This window comes from Primulina tabacum, chromosome 7, assembly GCF_025594145.1.
Source record: "Primulina tabacum isolate GXHZ01 chromosome 7, ASM2559414v2, whole genome shotgun sequence".
Lineage (NCBI taxonomy): Eukaryota > Viridiplantae > Streptophyta > Magnoliopsida > Lamiales > Gesneriaceae > Primulina > Primulina tabacum.
Window position 1 is genome coordinate 30,775,323 of NC_134556.1, and position 24,300 is coordinate 30,799,622.

At 34.3% G+C, this 24,300-nt stretch overlaps 2 protein-coding genes and 1 non-coding gene across 3 annotated transcripts; 2 read left to right on the plus strand and 1 right to left on the minus strand.

The window, feature by feature from the left end:
• Positions 1 to 9,129: 9,129 nt before the first annotated feature.
• Positions 9,130 to 16,450, plus strand: LOC142551248 (putative methyltransferase PMT3). Its single transcript, XM_075660378.1, has 8 exons — positions 9,130 to 9,350; positions 10,687 to 11,125; positions 11,298 to 11,462; positions 11,623 to 11,805; positions 11,919 to 12,513; positions 13,447 to 13,559; positions 13,661 to 13,881; positions 15,810 to 16,450. Exons 2-8 carry the CDS (start codon positions 10,853 to 10,855, stop codon positions 16,129 to 16,131), a joined length of 1,872 nt encoding a protein of 623 aa, XP_075516493.1. The 5' UTR covers positions 9,130 to 9,350; positions 10,687 to 10,852; the 3' UTR covers positions 16,132 to 16,450.
• A 5,192-nt stretch (positions 16,451 to 21,642) lies between these two features.
• TRNAT-AGU (transfer RNA threonine (anticodon AGU)) lies at positions 21,643 to 21,716 on the minus strand. Its single transcript has one exon. It is a non-coding gene; the product is annotated as a tRNA-Thr (tRNA).
• Positions 21,717 to 21,767: 51 nt separating this feature from the next.
• Positions 21,768 to 24,062, plus strand: LOC142551249 (uncharacterized protein At4g14342). The gene is made up of 4 exons (XM_075660379.1): positions 21,768 to 21,857; positions 21,974 to 22,059; positions 22,135 to 22,258; positions 23,739 to 24,062. The coding sequence occupies exons 1-4, from the start codon at positions 21,852 to 21,854 to the stop codon at positions 23,784 to 23,786; spliced, it is 264 nt and encodes an 87-aa protein (XP_075516494.1). The 5' UTR covers positions 21,768 to 21,851; the 3' UTR covers positions 23,787 to 24,062.
• The last annotated feature ends 238 nt before the right edge of the window (positions 24,063 to 24,300 follow it).

Consider the following 24,300-nt stretch of genomic DNA (forward strand, 5'->3'; position numbering starts at 1 on the left):
CGAACTCCATGAGCAATCATTTTTATTTATCCACAAGTGTCACATCATTATTTACAAACAAGTTCAACAATGAATTACTTAAAGCCTATTACTCACATATTTACATAATACATCACAAATGTTTATAAGTCAATATTACGAAATTAAACAAAGTGGTCATCCAGCCCACTTTGTACAATACTTCTCACCTATTCCAACTTCATGAACTATCAGGTTCCGGCACCACTACCCAACTGCTGGGATAATAGTGCTTCAAGTACTTGCTCTTAATGCAGCTTCTGTGGTTCTCCTTCAAGACTCGCCAACCAATACGTGTTCTCATTTAAACTCGATGAATTTTAAATATACCCTTCCCAGTTGGGCGATCCTTTACCAAATTCTTTGTCTTTGGACCCAAGGGGTAGAATTGTAATGATCATGGGCCATTAGGCTGAACCAATATGGGCCCTGACACATATCCATGAACCACAACTGGTCATGGGTCGTTAGGATGGTCCAATATGGGCCTCGGCCCATGGTCATGCACCGCCACTCATAGAATATCCCACTCCTGGAAAGTGGTTCCTTTCGCCTCCCCCAATACTTGAACCCAGGACCTCCAAGCATAAGTACCTAGATTCTTAAAGTGTTGGTACCAGTTGGGCTAGTAGGCCTGTGAAGCATATATTTGATAAGATCTGTTTGTAAAATCACATAAACTCCCAAATAGATCAAATAATGCCTTAAATTTTTAAACGAATAATATTATGCCAAACAAAATTTCTCTATGACCGAATACCCGGCCTCTGCTTCTGTAAGTGTTCGAATGAAATAATAAATGGCATACTCATGATTCTATTGGTTATTTTTTTACTAAGAGACACCCAATAGATTCTTGAGCGGTCAATATATACAATTTGAGGGGAAAACCTTGATTTGGAGGCATCAGCACAAGGGGTTTATACAAGTACTTCTTTGTTATATCAAAAGCTTCCTGTTGGCATGCTTCCCATTTGAACTCTTCAGAATCTTTTAATTAAAACAAAAAATAAAGTTATCTGGTCTTACCTCAATTTGAGGGGAAAACCTTGATTTGGAGGCATCAGCACAAGGGGTTTATACAAGTACTTCTTTGTTATATCAAAAGCTTCCTATTGGCATGCTTCCCATTTTAACTCTTCAGAATCTTTTAATTAAAACAAAAAATAAAGTTATCTGGTCTTACCTGCCAAGTTAGAGATATATCTTCTTAAATAATTTACCTGGCCGAGAAACCTTTGTTGCTCCTTCTTATTCTTTGGTGGCATAGCCTCTTTGTTTTTATCCATCTCCACTCCCTTTTGGTGAACTACAAAGTCAAGGAAATTTTTTGCATGCATACCAAAATCACACTTTAAATGATTTAATTTGTAATTGTGTTGTCTCGTTCTTATAAAACTCTTTCTTAAATGGCCAAAGTGATTGATGCTCCTTTTGATTTCACAACAATATCATCAATATACACCTCCAAACACTGGCATATCATGTTGTGGAAGATTTCATTCACGGCTCTTTGATAGATTGCTCCTACGATTTTTAACCCAAATAACATGACAAGCCATTCGAATGTGCCAATCGCCCCAGAACATCTAAAATTTGTCTTGGATACGTCTTCGTCTATTATTTTTATTTGATTGTAACCACAAAATCCATCCATAAATGATATCAACTAGTTTTTTCACTACATCAACAAGCATATTAGATACTAACATGACATAAACATCTTTCAGGGTGGCACAATTCAAGTCTCTGAAATTTATACAAACTCAAAGTTTTCCATTCGTTTTCGAAACAAGGACTATGTTTGCAAGCCATTATGTGTATCTCATTAGACAGATGAATTTAGCTTTGAGTAATATTTCAGTTTCTTCTTTTACTCCTGAATCAATTGCTTTGGACATCCTTCTAGCCGACTGCTGGTATGGTTTATAAACATCTTTAATTAGCAGTCGGTGCTTTACCAATTTACGCTCTAGACCAGGCATGTCTTCGTACTCCCACGCAAAGCAATTTTTGAATTCTTTGAGAAGTTCAATGATTTCTCTCTTCACCTCTTTCCCCAACAAACTATTAATATATTTAGGTTTGGGGCATTCCATAGTTCTCAAATTCACTTCTTCTAAGGAATCTTGAATCTCTGGCTGTCGATCTTCCATCTGAGCCAGATGTAATATTAGATCCTCCAATTTTAACTATATTTCCTCATTACCTCCACCTTCTTCCTCGAATATTATTTCAGCTCCATCGATATCCCACAACTCTTGAGATTGCTCTTCATTCACCAAGTGCTGCAATGTGGCTTTCCACGCGGAAGTTGCAGCCACTTCCATATTTTCTTTAGTGAACTTTATCATTGACCTCCCCAATAATAGGTCTAACCATGAGTCTAAGAGAAACCATGACCATGGGTTTGCAAACCCTATCAACTGTTTCTTTAACTTTCTGAGTATCCATGTACATTGCACCTGGCTGTCCATTCACCTTGTTGTTGCGAAACTTAATAAGACCAAAAGTTTCATCATATTGTCTGGCCTATACAGCATTGGATTTAGATTGATACAGCTGAGAATCAGCCTATACCATCTTTACATCATCTCATTTCCACATTAATTGTAATCGGTGCATGGATGATGACACACAATGAATGGTATGAATCTAATCTCTCCCTAACAAAGCATGAAAGCTAGCAATGGAATTAACCGCGAAGAAAGCTGATAGAGATGATCGAGACCCTACAGTGACATTTGCTGGTAAAACCCCCAAAGTCTTTGTAGAATCTCCGGTAAAAGCTACCACAAAGACTGCTATATGAATCAAGTCTTTCACACTCTTCCACAACTTCTGAAGAATCTTGTAGGGTATAATATTGACATCAAAACCATTATCTATCAATATCCTAAACATCGGCTTTCCATTCACATGTAACATGATGTAAAGTGGTTTAATAGTTTAATTATATCACATGTAGTTTTCTTCGTAACCACTCTTTTCTCTTCATCAACGAAAATTCCAGCACAATCCTTCAATATCATTTTGAATGGATTCTATAACCATTTTATTTTCCATAGAGACATCAGATTCAAACATCATTTTGCATTTGAACTCATCCGGTAACATCAATGAGCCTGTGTTGCACTCAAATGAGACAAGAATCTGCCCCACCTTGAATGTAGGTTTTTTGACTATATCATTGTCTTCCTCTGATAATATGTTATCATCTTCTTCCTCATTATCCTCAATAGCCCTGTTCCCAAAGTTCATCTTCTCTTTTGGTGACTCATCCACATGCGTTCCACAACCTTTTCTCTTAACAACCTTCATTATTGTGTTAAAAAAAAAAACATTGGATGTTCCACACACCTCCATTGCTCATTGGGGGACGTCATAGGAGGAACAACAAAACGGGGATTCCTTTCATATTTTTATGACTATCCAGGAGTGGTGACCTTTGAAGTACCATTTGGAATAACTATTGGTCGTCTCTTATTTCATCATTCACGGCCTTAGTAGATGAACTTCCTCCAAGGTACTGGTTCACCGGCCTTTTGGCCATGGATCCCCCATCATACGTTGTATTCCTCCTTCTGTAAAACACATTCTCTTTACTGTTATGATGTTTTTTTTTCATGGAAAGTTTCTGTTCTTCTATCCTTAACCTCAAATATCATCTTACTATGTACCCAACATTTTGTTATAAAAACTCTCGACTTGACAAATCTATTTTCAACTGCATTCTTCCTCCATTCATTGATTAGAAACCACAAGTCAGTGTTATCCACATTCACATTGGCTGTCGAGGAAAAATGGTCTTCATCCACTATCGTTGTTTCTTTTTTCTAGGGAAATTTCAGAATCCCCTTATTGATTCTGTAGGATATTTTTAAAATCCCAACAAGCATTAGTATTATGGTTGAAAAAATTATGATAATTACAATAGTCACATCCCTTATCTCATCTCGGGTTGGTAACTTATGATCTGGGTGGAAAAGTTTATAGTTATAAACTGGAGGAGCATTCTTTCTAGAAAATTCTTCATTCTCGCACTTCAATATCGAGACCATGCATGATCTAGAATTTGACACTTCTGCCAAGGTGATTTCCTCAACTTTCTATAAGTAAAAGCCTATAATGGATTTTATTTTATGACTTTCTTCATGCAATAATTCTTCATACTCTGATACTTTGGCAGCAAGCTTGTAAAAATCACGGAATTCTATCCCTTGGAATTTTTTTCTAAGTTCGAAATCAAGTCATCATTGTGTCATCTTCACATACTCTGATTCAAGAAGGAAAACTTTGCAACTACCCCTCACTTGCTTGAACTTACATATGAAATCACTAACAGATTCTCGCGACTTTTGGATTACCCTTGATAATTCCACTATACTAATCTTAGGCACTGTTCTGAAATATTTTGTATGGAACTGACATTCCATGTCATACCAAGTCATAATGGAATACTGAGGCAGTGTTGCATACCACGTAAAAACAGTCCTGGTCAAGGAATTAAGGAACAATTGTAGCTTGTAGTTGGTAAAATTATCCAAGTTTGCAATTCACCACATTGTATCGTAAACCTTGTTACATATTCCATGCTAGACTGACCATCTTCCCCCAATTATAAAGTGAAGTTCGGAATGCGGTATTCTCGTGGATAAATATTATCGCTGTGGGGACCCGGACGCTAATCAGTTCTTAATCGTCATCAAGATCAATTTACTAATCAAGTAATTAGGGTCATAAAATTTTTTTCTCTTTTAATGCAGAATGTAGTGAAATCAAACTAATATACAACTCAGTATAAAATAAAGTACAAGTCCGGTACCGTCTACAAATCAGTAAAAACGAAGGTTCAACATCTAATTATCAAGTGTCATAACTCTATATACATCAAAGTCCGAAGTCTCCATTCTATCACGACCTCTCCTCATCTCCTGGACCCTGATCCTGTCCCACCTGTTGTCATGTACACATACAAACAAGACAACAGCCGGATAATTCCGGTGAGAATATAATCCCAGTATAAATCAACGAAACATGCAATCATATGATAAACATAAAAGCATGGATTGATAACAACAATATATATCAAAAACTGAAACATAGTCAATATCAAACTGTCGACAATGCTCGTGACTCCACGACTCAGACTAGACTCAATCCTAGCCTAGGGATCCCGGTTTCCGGATGTGGTATTCCTATATCGACCAACAGTAATAGAAAAGACTCCAGTTCTATCCACGTCGATATAACCATAACACCCAGATATAAAGATGTCGGTATTCCTATATCGACCAACAGTAATAGAAAAGACTCAAGTTCTATCCAAGTCGATATAACCAAACATCTAGTGTCTTGACCTAACCGTCATGGACTGTGGTCCTATCGCCAATACAATATCTTGTGACATCGTGCAATGTACCCGTGGCTATCCCGCCACTATCGGGTACTTCTGTCACAGGATTACTCGTCTAATGCATGCTCCTATAACTCCATAGAACAGGCATGTAATCAAATCAATAATCACAATAATAAAGCATAATAATAAGTATGTGATTTCGGGAAACTCAAGTACATCTTACTTGAGTCGATGTCCCAATTCCACATTGACTTATACCTTTCGTTCGTGGTTTCGGTCTGGAGTTCAAACTCTGTCAATCCCTCGATCTGGCAATGGCAATATCAATAATATCATATTAATATACCGCTCAAACCAATTCCAATCTGATCAATAATTCAAAATCAACGGTATAACCACACAATCCCGATATCCCGGTCAATATAACATCACCAGATAATAATTCCTTCAACTAATAATCGATACCAATACAATCTGATATCATATCTCAGTCAATTAACTTCAGAAAATCATAACAATTCCATAATCAGTCCGTTTCTTAATCTGACTTCGATTTTATGATGTCTAACATGTCCAGAACATCATATATGAATTTCATGCAATTCTGACAATATCATAATTTCAAAACATGTCAAAACGTAGTAAAACTTACGTCCAATTGTAGCCTGCGTTGATATGAACACAGTACCGAAGTCAGATTCAAAATCAGACGGACGGATTTTACACAATCGCGATCCTAAGATTCAAGGACAATTTTTTTCCAAAGTTCCCCTTTCGATTTCTCGTTTCTGAAGCTTAACGTATTTGCTTATATATATATATATATATAACATGCATCAAGGCAAATGGCGCGCCCTTCACGCAACACGTCTCGCGCATATGCGCGACATCTACCGGCGCATATACGCGAGACCATATGTCTCGGCGCGTGATGTGCACAGTGCCTCGCGCATATGCGCGCCCTCATTCGGCGCATATGCGCGAGGTACTCAAATTTCTGCCCAACTCTCTGCCACCCTCGCGCACATGCGCGGGTTCAGGTCGCGCATATGCGCGAGGTCCTCTGGACATTTCGCGCATATGCGCCCGGATGGTCGCGCATATGCGCCAGAGCTCATCCTCGCACATACATCTTTTTACACGTTATCTCAAATCGTGTCTCGATTAATCCTTTCATAATCACATAAAATTGTAAATAAATCATCGTTAATTACAGTGATAAATTCTCGGGCATTACAATCGCGATCAACAACATCAGGTTATGACTTGTGAAACTTTGGTCAGTTGATAGGCCTCACCTCTGGGCCATACAACTCTTGAATAACATCACGTACAATCTCAAACTCCAAGACTTGAGTCCATCTCAATGGGTGTGGAGGACAGTTTGCTCCCCGAGAGTTCTTCCCTGAATTTGGCACTGAATATCCACGTATTCCCCCAATCATAATACATTCCCAGATGTATGTTAGGATAAGTCATAGCAAACACATTATCGACCGCTTGTTTATTATTACAGCGGTTTTGTTGTCTCAACAACAATTCATCCTCCTTTTTGTTCGGACGTGTATACTTGTCTTCCACAAGAGACACAAAAATTGGTGATTCCTCCAAGTGACGACATTCTTGAGAATTCCCAACCCTTGACCTTGATCCATGAAATGTTTAGTCTCAGTGTACTTGAATTTGTCATCTACTGATGGTTCATTCTTCTCTTTTGCAGAACTCCTTCACTCTCTCATGTCTGCCATAAGGTTTGTCATGACAGTAGTAAAGACATCAGTCATTCCTCTGAGTTCAATACAACTCCTTCTTTCACAGCTTCCTCTTCGTATTCATGTACAAGTTGTTCGACTGATCTTCCGCCACCATCAATATCTTCTATATGTGAATGATGGTCCTTATATTGAGACTGGGGAACTCTTTCATGCTTCACAATATGCTTTGGAGGCATTGGTTCCACCGGACGTGCCAAATCTGTTTGCACAAAAAATTTTGGGGCGTTCCAGTTATGTGATCACGCCAAATGTGAAATGATATGACTTCTATTTTCAAACGTTGTGAGTCTCGATTTGACTATTCGTTATAATTCCCTCGATAAGACATCAAAGCTAAGAATTTGGTTGAGAAATATAAAGAAAATTGCAAAAAAAATTCACGAACAACATCATTTTTTAATTATGTTGTTATGAACTTGAACAACATATTTATAAGAAAAATTGAAAGAATATGTCAACAATTAAAGAAACTAGACCGCCACCTTCTATGATCATCAACCATTAAAGAAACTAGACCGTCATCTTCCATGATCATCAATCATAGGTCATTGACCAACTTCTCCAATCGTGCAGATCACCCGATTTTTTATGAGCTAGCAACTAGGCTTTCACATTATACGAACCTTACTATGGCTTTTATAGAATTTGGGTTCTGCAAATTTAGGTTCAATACCACTTTTTTCCAAAAAGATCTTATTTTAATATTTCACTTATAAAAAATATCTTTATAATATATTCTTAAATCCCTACTTCTTAAATCTTCATTTTATTACTTTGTTCTGTTTTGTTTTTTTTTTTTTTTTATCGAATTTAAAACAAGGTTTTGCTCTATTTTTTTAATTAAAATGTACAAAACAAATTTATTAAAGTTTTATAGAGTAAATTAATAACTACAATTTTTAATCAACATTTTAATTTCACACGTTAAAATAATATTAAAATTTCTTTTTCAAAGAACAAAATTTTTTCTAAATATAAATATAAAATATTAAATATATATATATATATATATATATATATATATATATATATATATATATATAATACCAAAACATTAACATTTTTAAGTTGCTTAAATTAACATCATCCAAACATTTTAACAACCTTTTTTTAAATTAGACCTCATAATTTATAAATTCATAAAACAACTGGTTTTTTCATGAGAAAAAAATTAGATTCTTTGAAAACCAAATATTCTTAATATTTTATGTTATTGTACAATATATTAATTTATTATATTATTTATAATTTTATACTATCTTGTTATTGAAATTGAGATCCTTATATTAACATAGTCATTTTATTTACGTCATATTAATCTTATTTTATTTAACATTTATTATCCAATAAAAAATCTATTATCTTAAATTTATTAATACACTAATTTATTTAAATATTTGTTAAATCTTTTGAAAATTCAAATGATCATATATTCTCATTCAAAAATTGTTTTTTACACAATATTATTTTTGTATATGGTACAAAATATACTTAATTGTCAACATTAAAAGTGAACACTTAATTAGATATTAAACATATTTAATACCATCAATCATGAATTTGACTTTTTTTCTTTGAGTAAATCTCTTGTGAGATTGTCGCACGAATTTTTATCTGTGAGATTGGTCAACCCTAACGATATTCATAATAAAATTAATACTTTTAGCATATAAGGTAATATTTTTTCATGGATGACCAAAATAAGAGATCCGTCTCATAAATTACGATCCGTGAGACCGTCTCATACAAGTTTTTGCCTTTTTCTTTTCAGTTTTCATCAATTTTTGAACATTTGGATAATTATATTTATTTACATGCAAAATATATTTGTTCGTATAAAAACCAAAATTCTCATATGTGAAATGCCAAGAAAAAACTAACAAATTATTTTAATTTTTTAAACAATAAAATGTTTTTTTTCTTTTTAAAATAATTTTTATATTTATAAAATATAAATAAATACGGAGTAAAAATTCAATATCACAGGAGCTGAGATCTATCCCCATTAATCTCAGTCAGACAGATTTACAATAAATCTCCAGTTTCGTTTCATAAGTAACGAAATCCCTCTTAGCTCTACCCGTAAAAATCTTGTGTCTGTTTCAATCTCTCAATTTTCAATTTTGTTACCATTTTCTGGCGATGTAATCTTGTCAAACTTTTCGTTTCAGATCTGCCCATATCGATAATTCGATCTAGTAAGTATTTCTCTGTCGTGATCTTATTGTTCTTCCCTGGATCATTTCGCTTGATTTGCGAATTCAATCCCATACTGAAGCTGGGAAATGAATTTTTGTGTTTTGTTTTGGAGAAATGAAATGCTATTAAATGGGTTCCCGATGTGCTTGTTGATAATGCGCATTGTGGGTTGGGTGTGTAAAGTTTGGGTCTTTTGTGTCGTAGATCTGAATTCTTGGAGCTGTGATTCGGCTCAAATTATGGAAAATATTAGTTTTTGTCGCATGAAAGCATCTGGGTTTTCTGCGTTGATTTTATCTTTGGAAAGTATTATTTTATTTTGAGCGAGTAAGATTTACTCGGATAAAGGGATGTACTTTGTACGGCACTCATAACAAGATCATGCAAAATCAGACACAGATCTATGTAAAATTCATGTTGATCTACGTATTTAGTTATCTAAACAGGAATTAGCTCACTTGTTACTCCACTTCCGACAGCAGAGAATGAATCTCAAACAAAATGGAAATCTCTAATTTTTTTGTCTATTACATAGCAACGACAATATATTCTGTATTTTTTTTTATCGTAATATATGAAGACTTAATCATGGATTTTTGTCTGTTACATAGCAACGACAATAAATTCTTTGTTTTCTACCATAATATATGAAGACTTAACCTATCGATATTATTTTAATTACTATAGATGAATGGAAACTTGTTATTAAGTGATTGATTTGAAGAACGGCTTCTTTTTAAACACAATCTTGCTATTCTTATCAGCAATGGATTTCTATAGCGGTGACTGACTATAATCATACGGTTAAGTTAGGAGATCATTTTCTTGAAGTTTGTGTTATGCATAAACTGAAGTTCAAAAAGTTGACTAAATTTACCAGATCTAAGATCTTAGAACAATGATTTTCCCTCAGATGTGATTATTCTCTAAGTTTATTGTAAACTAAAGGATCGTAGTTTTTATTTACTTTTGTTCATCAACCCCATCAACTCCGTATCTTTATTTTATTTTTGTAGACTTTATTTCCTAATAAATCCAATCATGCATGAAAAGTGAGTTGTGTAGGTCAACACATAATTATGATTGCTTTTATTGAATAAAAATTGATGTCAAGTCAAGCTATGTCCGGACATTCCCTTTTACCACTGTCAATTTTTTGTTTCACCTAGTTTTCGCTCTAGATTTCCAACGATATAATCTGAAAGCAGAAATTGGAAAGTATGAAACATACTTTGTGCTTGAATAATGTGATTGATGACCATTTACGTGCGTTGTGCTTATTGACATAGAGTTGCTGTAGAACTCATCCTGATGCATGGTCTACTGTTGTCACAGGTTGCTCCACAGTCAAGCTTTTACCGAGACATACCAAATCTAGTTGCTCATCAAACTAAGCTCTGGAGTGTCAATCATGAGATCACTCTTCTGATAAAAAAAAAAAAACTGAACTTTAACATAAAAATTAAATCTGAGGTTTTCAAGGATTACTGAAGCTAGATAAATGACGAGGGGGAGATCAGATGAGGCGCAGAAGAAGCGCTTGTTGATTTCTGTGTGTGTTGTTTCTGTATTTCTTGTTTTCTTGTATGTGTATTTTGGCTCAAAGAATGCGGCCGAATCTGCTTTGGAATACGGCAGCAGGTCTTTGAGAAAACTGGGGACATCTTATCTGGGTGGGGATGAAGATTCTGATCTTGGTGGAAAGCAAGATGAATCTTCAATAAAATTTGGGCTGGATGATGGAGAGGATGGTTATACTCCCAAAAGCTTCCCTGTAAGTCTTTCTACTACATACCACTTTTTTGAAAACTAATATTGCTGGGCTCATCCATACAATGTAATACTTTTAAGAGAAAATGTCAGCTCCAACTCCCTGTATTATCTGTGGTCTTTTTCTTTGATTTAAATTTGATGACTACTAAGCATCACCTCTTTTTTTTTGTAAGGTGTGTGATGATCGGCATTCAGAGTTGATTCCCTGTCTGGACAGAAATCTTATATATCAGACGAGAATGAAGTTGGATTTATCTTTGATGGAGCATTATGAAAGACATTGCCCATTACCTGAAAGGCGCTATAATTGCTTAATCCCTCCTCCTGCAGGATACAAGGTTAAAATTATAACCCTAATCAGTTGCCTTTCAAATTTCTTCAAGAAATGCATTCTCTTTTGGATTTTGTAAATATTTTCAATTACACTTGTTCCTATTTTTTTTTTTTTTTGAAATTTGTTCTGGTTTTTTAATTATTATTTTTATTTTTTATGTATAGGTCCCAATCAAGTGGCCAAAAAGTAGAGATGAAGTTTGGAAGGCAAACATTCCTCATACACACCTGGCAAGTGAGAAGTCTGATCAGAATTGGATGATTGTCAAAGGCGACAAAATTAATTTTCCTGGTGGCGGCACCCACTTCCACTATGGAGCAGATAAGTACATTGCTTCAATGGCAAATGTAAGTTTATGGTGTTTGAGTATCAACAAGCGATCTCATGTTCGGGACAAAATCCCATAAACATCAATTTTTGAGAAACTCCCACCTTTATTTATCATGCTTTGTATGGGCAGATGCTGAATTTCTCAAATGATAACTTGAACAACGAGGGAAACTTGCGGACAGTTTTTGATGTTGGTTGTGGTGTTGCAAGCTTCGGCGGTTACCTTCTATCATCTGACATCATTGCAATGTCATTAGCACCAAATGACGTGCACCAAAATCAGATCCAATTTGCTTTGGAGAGAGGAATTCCTGCTTCTCTTGGTGTTCTTGGTACAAAGAGGCTTCCTTACCCGAGCAGGTCTTTTGAACTTGCTCACTGCTCTCGCTGTCGAATCGATTGGCTGCAGAGAGATGGTATCCTTCTTCTTGAGTTGGATAGGGTGCTTAGACCTGGAGGCTATTTTGCATACTCATCTCCAGAAGCTTATGCTCAGGATGAGGAAAACCTAAGAATATGGAAGAAGATGAGTGCACTTGTGGAACGGATGTGTTGGAGAATTGCTGTGAAGAGAAACCAAACTGTCATTTGGCAAAAGCCTTTGACAAATGACTGTTATTTGGGGAGACAACCTGGCACTCAGCCCCCGCTTTGTCCATCAGATAATGATCCTGATGCTGTCTGGGGTGTACAAATGGAGACGTGCATTACCACTTACTCTGATCGTAAGAATCTTATAACATTCTTATCAGTTCATTTATTGCATATGTGCCTTTAATGCGAATAGATGAATCGTGTTGCTTTCAGATAGCATTTTCCAGATCTGGTTAGCTAAACTAGCTTCTTTGCTGGTTTTAAGCTGTGTTGATTCAGCACTTTTAGTAGTTGATATTGAATCTATTTATTCTTCCAATCTCCTTTGCCTTTGTTCAGACTCCTGTATGGTTGACCAGGCCACTGGTCGAAAATGTGGACATCTTGCTATAGTTTATTGATGTACTGGTCTTTAAAATGAGTAGGAAATAAATGATGTAGATGGTGTTATCTAGTTCTGAAATTTGGCTTTATAAATTCACTGAAGGAATTGGTATTTATTTATTTTTCAAATATACGCCCAATGTCACATGATTTCAAATGAGCCATGTCCTGATAATATTTAATGAAAAATGGAAGGAGGCCCTTGTGCTCGATGAATAGGGACTAGACATTGACACTACAATGCTGCAGAGTAAGAGCGTGTTTGAAAAAAAAGGTGTTTAGATAGACCTGGATTTTTTAAAAGAAATTAAAGAAGCCAAATATAGAACTGCCAAATATAAAACTGATTCAGATTTTTTAAAAAAACACCTAATAATTTTTAAGCTAAGTGTTTCTGTATTCAAAATAGCCATAAATAGCAATTGGCCGTTCTTGATAATCAAACCATGTTTTCGCTTGGAGGCATGTCAGGAGTTTGATAATATCTCTTTCTTTTTGACATTATTTCTGTTTCATGGTGAGAGAAAAACATGCATAGTCAATGCCACATTGGATTCAATTCAACTTCTAGTTTAATGCACAGATCATCTAACAAGCTGTTCTGAATTTTTTTTTTCAGTTCAAAGCTCTCTTAATAGAAGTTTAGTTGTTACATTTTTAACTTTTTTTCTGGCCACCAGTGGATCACAGAACTGGCGGCAGTGGACTGGCACCCTGGCCTGCTCGATTGACTACTCCTCCTCCACGTCTAGCTGATTTTGGCTATTCAAATGAAATGTTTGAAAAAGACACGGTAATTGGGAGTTTAATTATACATCTGTTTGTCTCTTCCCATAAAAATCACTTATGTACAAAAAGTTTTATGTTGATGTTTCTATTTCTGCTTGAATACAGGAAGTTTGGAGGCAGAGGGTTGACAGTTACTGGAATCTTTTGAGCACAAAGGTTTCATCTGACACCGTGAGAAACGTGATGGATATGAAGGCAAATTTGGGCTCATTTGCTGCAGCCTTGAAGGATAAGAGTGTGTGGGTGATGAATGTTGTTCCTGAAGATGGACCAAAAACACTCAAGATTGTTTATGATAGAGGCTTAATTGGTTCAGTTCACAACTGGTACGTGGGTAAAAAATTTGCTTTCATATCTCTAGTTTACGTGGGTTTTTTAATGTGTTTATTTCTTATAACTTTGATACTGGTTGTTCAATATGGTTTTATGAGGACTCTGGAATTCTTTAATTTGTTTATAAGCTGCCAATAGCCAGTCCTATAGGTTGCTAAAACTTTATGTTATCCACTTTGTGTGATAGTCCTAGAATTGATCAAGTCCACATGTATGACCACAACAAAGATTAAATCTAGGTCTTATTGTCTTTTATTGTTATTTTTAATTGTCATCTTCACTTGAGAAATGGACAAGCATAAATTATGGAGTTTATCAATTTTCGTTAAATGTTCATTGTCTTGTTCAGTCACATGAATAACTGAAGTCATCTCAGAATATAGAAGGAGATAAATATCTATATTGCTGTTGCAGCACTTTATAAGCATGTAAAGTGGAATATTTTTGCCCAATATAACTTCACCACTTTAAGCATGTAAAGTGGAATATTTTTGCCCAATATAACTTCACTAGTTATATTTTCCTCACATAACTTTTATTGAAAGCCAATTCTCGACATTGTTTATTGACAGATTTAAAATCTTGATGACATAGATGAATCTAATTAAAACTAGCCATTGGAGGAACCATAGTTTTTTTATACTCTTCTTTCAATTTTTCAGAGTATGAATGAATGTTTCACTGTTTAATTTACAAGTTTTAATGTTTCATGAAGATGATGGAGAATTAAAATAAATTTTTTTCGCAGTTTTATAACACTTTAATATTTCCTGTTAAAAAATTATTTCTATTACCCTTAACATCTAAATGAAGTTCAGCATTAATATCCATAAAAAATAAATGCTCCTTGCAATGTGGAGAGAAACAAATCCTAACTTTAACAGATATGATGTGATGAAAAACTAATCTAAAGAAGACAAATCAAGTGTCCAAAGCTTGAACGGCATGCATAAATAGTCAATGTGAACATTTCAATATATGAGAATTAAGTATTAACTACTGTGTATGCTACCAGGAGTTTTTGAAAAACCCAACCAGAAGTTTACAACAGTGTGAAAGATTTAATGCATAAAATATCATATAGCTAAATAGGTATAGAGGTCATGATTGACCAGGTTTTAAATCTAAAATATAATAGACAGCCTCACTACACACCGCTGGTGCATTTTGATTATGTGTCTTTGGATTTTGGCAGGAAACTGTAGTTGTAATTGTGAATAATATGAATGTAGTCGAACTAAATTATGGGAGATGAAGAGAGATGAAACTTTTCTTCTTATTAAATTTTTGGTGTGGAGTGAGATGCCATTTTCCAGGAGTCTCTCCAAACACCAGTAATATGTGCAAACACTACTCCAAACTATGGCATTTATGATGAACTCATAGCATTTATTGTGAAGACTTTTGTTAGAATATGATTTTATTTATGTGATTGATAGTTGGTACCTAGTATTTATGTCTTGGTTGAGAATTCTGTTGAAGAATATTCGGACTTTGCCCCTCAATCATTAAAAACCTAGGAGTAAAATCCCCCTATCTCTTCACCCTTATCCCGAACACAATGGGGTGGGGGCCCTATGAAAATATGGGGGTCCATATGATCAAAGGAGGACGCTTACTTCATGAGAAGCATAGATTCTCCCGAAGGAAACAGGCGTCCACGATATTGGTTGTTAACACTAAAGACTAATTGCTTGAAGTATTCAAATTGTTATGTGAACTTTCGGTAAAAATGGAAATAAAAAACTATTTTGCATAATTTTATTAAAACAGAGGAAATAAGTAGGTTTTGTAAGAAACTAAGTAGAAGACACAAATAGATGATATAATTTTCATAGTTTTCATTGACTTCATATATGGATTTTTATCAATAACCTGAATCTGAAAATTGAGTTTGAATTTGCATTCTAATTTTTTGTAGGTGTGAAGCCTTCTCAACATATCCTAGGACATATGATTTACTCCATGCTTGGACAGTGTTTTCGGACATTGAAAGGAAAGGTTGTAGTGGCGAAGATCTACTACTTGAGATGGACCGTATTCTCAGGCCTACAGGCTTTGTTATCATACGCGACAAACAACCTGTTATCGAGTTTGTGAAGAAGTATTTACCTGCATTGCACTGGGAAGCCATCGCAACAACAGATCCCACTTCAGAACCTGGCCAGGAAGGAGATGAAATGGTTCTAGTTATACAAAAGAAGCAGTGGTTGACAAGTGAAAGCATCAGGGAGACAGAGTAAACTTTTTGAACTATGCACCATCTGATTTTTTTCATCTTCCAGGATTCATTCTCATCGATTCTTTGGATCAAAGAAGCGTATCCCTGGAGTTTATGAGAACTTATTATTGTTTTGTAGTCGACATAATGGTATTTATTTTCTCTGTTTTATATGTTTGCCCTTGTGTTTTTGGTGTTTATTTCAGTTGAGCTCATGACAAGCTACAATTATAGGATATTTTTATAATGTTTATTGTTGGGAATAATTGTAATCAAATAGTTTTAAGGAAATATTTTATTTTTGGTGGTACCGATTTATTTATAAATGCTATTTCTTTTTATTGGTTCGCGTTTGCAGTGTTTACGTACTTCCATGCACCGACATTCAAGTGTTTCTAAAATGCCTAAATTACCGTGAATATTTATTCCAGACTACATATTTAATTCTGTTGATATCTTGTTCATGGAAAAAAATGGGCTGACTGAATAATGTGTACGGCGCATTGCCAGCGATTAAACTGGCCGACCCAGCCATGTTCTGAATGTTACAGTGGGTGATTTACTAACTAACTTATGGATCGAGTTTTATTGATTTTCATGTAAAAAAAAATATTTATTTTAATAATATTTTACGATTCTATCCAATTATGACAATTAATTTATTTGTATATTTATACAAGCTAACATAGATAAAACCCTTGAATATATAATAAGTACCATGATGTCAATATCGCAACGTAAAATCATGAAACTCATTAGGAAGTGTACCGTATATTTTAAACAGGTTTTCAGCGAATCAACCTTCTGAAATAAAAATAAAAGTCGTTTGAGCTTGATACTAGCATCTGTGATGTAAATGCATGTTTTATTGATAAGGACATGAAGATGTCCATTAATACAGATGTATGATCAATTGATGATGCACTGAACAACCCTATCTCGAACTATTCAAGTGGTTATCGATTACCGAGTGAAATAGTCTGTGGTTATGGTTGTACACTATTTGTCATTTGACTTGGGATAACATAGAAGCTCTCATACTAGCATGCACTTTGATCCATTTACCGACTTCAATGAGATTTATCAGGTGGCAAGGTTGGGTGTCGTTTCAAAATACATAGGAGACAATGTATTGTAGTCGAGATTCACTGTTTGCCTACAGGTGAAGATATCATATGTGATCTGATGAATTACTAGTACAAGAAATCTCCAGTAAGAGTAAGACATGTGCATTTTGGAAATATGTTTCCTCAGTTGCACATATCATGTCACTGTTATTACTCAGAATTATATCACATCATTATCGAATTCATTTGCAACTCTCGATATACCAATGATTGCATATTCAACCGGGTTATATGAATTGTAGGGATCATACTGTATGCTAACTATAACTTAATGTTCTTGTAGGCACTATCAGTGATACATATGAGATCATGAGGCAATGCTACGAGATGCTCTTACCTTAACCAGATGGATGCAATCAGACTTGAGTTTTAATATTATTCATCAAGGGGTTGATGAAAAGAATGATGTTAATTAGGGTAAGCTCAAATAAGAATAAATATTATTCTAAATCACATGAATTTGTGAACACACAACTAGTATATCATTAAACCATTGAGAGTCACAAGTATTGTATTTTGTATTCTTGTTGAGATAGTCAAGTCTAAGGATTTGAATTTGGATACGGTAATTTGACCGAGATCAAACAGATCACTTATAAAAGAGTTTATAAGTTGATTCCATATGATGAAAGATGTGGAAGTTAGCTTAATAGCTAATTAAGTAAGGATAATATAACTGTTTGTTTTGTTAACTCATTCACTGAAACAGGCAGTTCCACTCTCTTTACTTAATTAATTTTAAATTAACTTCAAAATCTTCAATCATACATGATCAACTTATAAACTTCTTTATAAAAAATCTGTTTGATCTCCATCAATTATAGTCGTCAAATTCAACTCCTAAAACTTGACTATCTCAACTGGAACACAGAATCAAATACTTGTGTGACCCTAAATGGTTTTGGGATATAGCTAGTCGTGAGTTCATAACTAATGTGATTCATAATAACATTTATTCTTATTTGGGTTTAATCTAATTAGTCTCGTTATTTAACCACTTGATCAAGAACGTCAGAACTCAAGTTTTATTGCACCTATCAGATAATGGTAAGAGCGTCTAGTAGTATCATCCCATGATCTCCTACGTATAACTAGTAGTGTCTGTGCCTGTTCCTTCAACTAATATATCCCTATCGAATATGCAATCATTGGTATATCGGGAGTTGCAAATGAATTTGATAACAATATGATATATCTTTGACTTATAACAGTGACATGGTATATGCAACTGAGGAACAACCTTTCCAAAATTCACATTTCTTACCCTGACTTGAGATTCCATGCATTATTAACTTATCTAATCATATAAGATATCTTCACTCATAGATAAACGATGAATCTCCGACTACAATACATTGACTCTTATATATTTATAAACTACATCCAACCTCGCTACCTGATGACTCTCAATGGAATCGATAAACTAGTCAATGTGAAGTGCTAGTACGCAAGCCTTCATGTTGTCCCTAAGGATTAATGATGTACAACCATAACCGCGGAATTTTTCATTCGATAAGTGATAAGCACTTGGAAAGTTCGAGGGAGAGTTATTCAGTTCATCATCAAATTATCCCTCATTTGTATGAATGGAGATTTTCATGCTCTTGCCAATGAAACATGACGTTTACATCACAAAATCTAGTCTCAATCTCAAGCAACATTTATCTTTATTTTAGACGGCTGATTTGACTAGGAATCTATTTAGAATATGCGGTTTACAATCTAATGAGTTTCATGATCTTACGTTCCGAGGAATGCCTCATGGTACATATTGTATATTCAAAGATTTTATTCATGCAGCTTGTATGGATATTGATGGATCGGTTTTGACACCTGCGAGGGTGCTTCAAACACCATATTCTGAAAGAGCTGCAATAGCTCGTGTTCTAAGAATGTAAACATCGATGAATGAAATCGAGTTTGTTTTTAAACCAAGAGAAAAATACTCGAAGTAATCCTTCGTTAAGAAAGCTAATCAGTTTAAAGCTTTTAACTTGTGTAAACTGATTAACTGATATAAGGGGGATCAGTTCGAACTTGTATCAGTTCAGTTATGGTGAGAACTGAACTGATATCACCTGAACTGATCAAATCAGTTTTAAAACGCAAGTTAAGCAGTTAAATACACAAGATATGTTTATGGATGTTCGGAGACTTCGATTGCTCCTTCGTCACCCCTTCTACCAACTCGGGTAGGATTCACTAGATGACATTGATTTATACAACGCTTTGTACAAATCCACTCAACTTAGGACTTACACTACTGACTAACTGAACTCCTAGCCTAAACTGAAAGTAGCACCTTCCAGCCAATACTTGTTTAACGTCTATGTGTCAAAGACTACATACATAAGTTTAACGTCTTTGTACAAGACTCACTCAACTTATCAGTACCCTCAATTTTCTGTATGTGTGAGTGATGATGTGTGCGTGTGTAAGAACTGATCTATGAATACAATACGAAAGTGATCTCACACACTGAGGGAATTGTTCTTCTAATCTAAGCTGATAACATTTTAAAAAAATCATAAAATGTCACAGACCCAAAATTTTCGAGCTCATAGTTCAAGGACTGCCCGAGACCATCTCATACATTCTTTTTTGCCGTATGCATTGCACACCTGCTGTCCAAAATTTTCGAGCAATGATGTCTCGCGCACTGTCCAGTGGGTTTTTGTTTTTGTTTTTTAAAAAAATTTTAGTAATAGAGTTCACAAAATTGGCAGTTGCCAAAAATGAATCGGTGGAAAATTTTGTCTTTCAAAATTTTCGTTTTTCATTATATGAATGATATTTTACCCTCGACACTTTGGCGTTGTCTGATCGTCGATCGTGATTATAACGAGTTCACAATTATTTATTTAGTAAATTTAGAATCTACTAATTAATTAATTATATTAGTAGTGTTGACTACTAAGTGTAAAATTCTCATAAAATATTATAGAAGAGTTTAGAATATATTAATTAATTAATTGATCATTAAATAAAAATTATTTAATTTAAAAATATACAAAAGTTGATAATAATTTCATTATACATGATATTTTCAAGAATAGAAAATATATAGATAAGATATTTTAAATAATAGAATAACAATGCCCTAATCCAAGTAAGATTTCTGATCAATCAAAATTTATAAATATTTCATTAAGACTTATATGAAATAACATAACTTTTACACTACCAATTTTTTTTTATCCTCCTCCACACACAGAGTTTTCGCCCAACTTGAATTTTGAATGAAAAAAATTCAGTCACTTCTTGCACAATGCTCGTCGCCACTCATCGGATTTTTGAAATTCCATAGATCCAATTCTGAAGCAAATTTCATTTAGATATCTAGTGTGATCTATACGAGGCATCCAACATCTGATTATGAATCTTATTTGACGATCGAAAAAAGAGGAAGATCTGTTCGCAGGGATTTATAAGAAAGATTAACTACGCTAATCGCGGACTGATTTGGTGTCCAACTTTAAATATACAAAGGTAAATAGATCTAAACACCCTATGAATGTTTTAAATCATATGACACCTACATAATGTTTTGAACGTCAATATTTTTTTATTTATATTTCCATTGCACTTTGGACGCGAGAAAACGATACTCCAACACCAAAAAAAACCGAGGGTAGTGATGAGGTCGCTGCTGCAGCTTTGGTGGGCAGTCGCGAAAATCGATTTGTATGATATAACAGAACAGATAATTGTATATTATAATAAAAATATTTATAAAAACAAAAATCGAAATCATAAAAAGAAATATATATTATCAAAATTAATAATAAATGTTAATTATAGATATACAAGATTTATGATCATAATAAAAAAAATCAAAAAATTATATATTTCTTTTTAGGTTTGTATTAGAATTTGTATTTACAAAATTTTAACTTAAAAATTATATATACCGTTTCTGAAATATATGGCAATCTTATAAATATCCTTCGAATACGAGTTTTCAAAAAATGAGTTCAATTTAGTTTTATTTTTATTATATTTAAATAAAATATTAACAAAGAATTAAAATAAAAGCAAAAAATAAATTAAAAATTCAAATCCATACTTTTTAATATTATATGAAGAGTACGTCTCTTGTGAGACGGTCTTACGAATCTTTATCTGTGAGACGGATCAATCCTACCGATATTCACAATAAAAAGTAATACTCTTAGCATAAAAAGTAATACTTTTTCATGTATAACCCAAATAAGAGATCCGTCTCACAAAATACGATCCGTGAAACCGTCTTACACAAGTTTTTGCCTTATATGAATATGACAAGAAGTGAGAATTGTAATATACAGAAAAACTATGAGAAAATATAAGTAATTTTTAAAGTTAAAAGATGATATAATTAATTAACCCTTAATAAAAAAAAATGTACAATTGTTCAAAATAAAATTTGCTCTCGTTGAGAGTCGAACTCAAGACCTCCCGCTTACTAAACGGGTGCTCTAACCAACTGAGCTACGAGAGCCTATATCTGATGCTTATCTTGTTTTTATTTATAAATTCAATAATTGTAATAATTCATTGAGTTATATTTGCTATTTACACCCTACCCTCTTTTGACTCTCCCGTCAATCTCCTCCATTCTGATTTCTGTGTAATCATGCAGGTAAAATCGAAATCCCTTCAAACCCTAAACCCTACTTTTTTCTTCTTTTCAAAGATTAGTGATCTGAAACAGGCTTGCTGTTGAACTATTTCTTCCTCTCCTTTCTTTTGATGTAGGCTAGTGACAGATTCAATATCAACTCGCAGCTCGAACATTTACAGGCCAAATATGTCGGTACTGGACATGCCGATTTGACTCGATTGTAAGGAGAAAAACTAAGTTTCTGTTGAATTATTTTGTTAATTTTCTTTTTTAAGAAACATTTACTACTTTACAGTGAATGGGCTGTGAATATTCATCGAGATACTTACGCTTCGTATGTTGGTCACTATCCGATAATGGCTTATTTCGCCGTAGCTGAAAATGAGTCCATTGGGAGAGAGCGCTACAATTTTATGCAGGTGCCCTTTTACTCAAATTTTGTCATGGTAGTTAATCTTATTTCCTGTATTTCTGCCCTTTTGTAATTTTTAATCATGTTGATTGTTTTTGTTGCTTTGAAAATATTTCTGGGTGTTGGTCTACTGGCTTAGTTCTCTAGTTGTGATATTGAGTAATTTAAACTCGGTAAACTTTTTGGGCTGGTCTTTGATTTTGTCCTCAAGACGAGTACCAATAACTCGTGTATTTAGGAGGCTGTTGGATTTCTGTGTTTTATAGGACATTGGACGATCTTTATTTGGATGGTATGGGCTGCTATATGTGTGTTTGACTTAGTGCGCTGGCTTTTGTTGATGTATGGAAATGATAGGGGCATGTCCTTGTGGGAAAATTGTGAACTTTTCACCGATAATTATCGTCTATATTGTCTTTATGTACTGTGCTATTTATGTTGTCCAACAATGAAGTGCTTATGATGGATATCTAGGTATCTTCATGGGTTTTGGTAACTTTTTTCTGTTTCGTGAGGGCAATCTTTAGGTTTCCTAGCTCTATTGAAGAGTGAAAGTTACAGTCTGGAAACTAGGATTTGATATATGATATATTAGTCGAGTTGAAATAATGGTGGAATTGAAACTATGTCGTCAACATACTTCTGTTGATGCCAAATTTATGTGAAACAAATTTATCTATTTCAAAGAAGTCATGAGTTATGTAATCCACTTTCATGTTTAGTCAGCTTGTTAATTTGCATTTCTTGGATCTTGTAACATATAAATTTTAGAAATAGAAGTGAAAAAATTGAAGATGCTATAGGATTTTGCTTTTCCGAGGCATTGCTGCTTTGATTTCCTCAGTCCCTCTTTGATTATGGGTCGGTTTGGATAGACTATAGAGAAGCTGTCTTTTAAAAAAAATTCACAACGCTCGGTGTTTTTTAGGTGATTTTTTTTTCTTTTTTTGAAAAAAGTGTAAGTACATGATTGATTGGAACTACTGTTGAAATATGCTTGTCTATGGAAAAGCTAAAGCAAAAGTTAGAAGCCGCATTTTCCAATTTATGGAAGTGTTTTTTTAGCATTTTAATAGATTTCTAAAAAAAATGTGGGTTTTTTTAAAAAATAAAGCTTTGTTGATGATATTGTTTGTCTTATCCAAATGCAATTGATATGTGCATGCTGAATATCATGAGGAATGGCATGTATTGTTCTTCTAAACTTGCATGCCTTTGTCATGCGCTTGCACTTTTGAAAATTTTACATATTATTAACTGTGTGGATCTCTACATGACATAGCTCCTGTTGCAGTAGCATAGACCGTGTCGTTTGCATTATCTGGAAATGACTGATATTTTGTCGTCTTCATTGTTTTATACCACAAGATGTTGTGCATGACAGACCCAAGATCTCAGTCTAGAAAACGAAATGTTTCACAACTGGTCTATTTGGTCAGATTAATGGTTGCCTTAACTCTTAAGATTTTGTTTTTATCCGTATACAGAAAATGCTTTTGCCATGTGGCCTTCCTCCCGAGAGAGAAGATGAATGAAGGAATCATCCTTCGGAGATCATGGCTGTTGGAAGTTGAAGTTTGAACTTTTTGGATCTTTTGAAAATTGATTTCTACCTACTGAAAAAAGCTTAATATTTATCAGGGTTATCCATCGCTCTGCTAAATTAGCTCGAAGAATTTTTTGTTTGACGCTTTTGTCAAAATTCTCGTTTATTATTGTTGTGTTTCTTTAAACTAAATTTTCGAATGGTTAAACAAGATAGCATGTCAGTTGTGTACTTCAAAGTGCTATAGTTAAGCATGTTTGTGTTCGATCTGGTGGTTACTATGATTAGGGGTGCGTGCCCATGAGCCGAGTCGAGCTTGAGTAGCTCAACTCGAATTTGATCGTGTATGCAATTTTAAATTCGAGCTCGACTCGTGAAAATATCAAGTGGCTCGACTTGAATTTGATCGTGTATTTAATTTTACGTTCGAGCTCGAGTCGTGAAAATATCAAGTTATTCGAGCTTGTGCTCGAAAAGCTAGATAGTGTTTGTAGCATAATTTT

Coding starts and splice junctions, on each gene's coding strand:
- LOC142551248 (XM_075660378.1), top strand. CDS start 10,853: ATGACGAGGGGGAGATCAGATGAGGCGCAGAAGAAGCGCTTGTTGATT. Junction 11,126..11,297: donor ATACTCCCAAAAGCTTCCCT/GTAAGTCTTTCT, acceptor TTTTTTTGTAAG/GTGTGTGATGATCGGCATTC. Junction 11,463..11,622: donor CTCCTCCTGCAGGATACAAG/GTTAAAATTATA, acceptor TTTTATGTATAG/GTCCCAATCAAGTGGCCAAA.
- LOC142551249 (XM_075660379.1), top strand. Junction 22,060..22,134: donor CATGCCGATTTGACTCGATT/GTAAGGAGAAAA, acceptor ACTACTTTACAG/TGAATGGGCTGTGAATATTC. Junction 22,259..23,738: donor AGCGCTACAATTTTATGCAG/GTGCCCTTTTAC, acceptor ATCCGTATACAG/AAAATGCTTTTGCCATGTGG.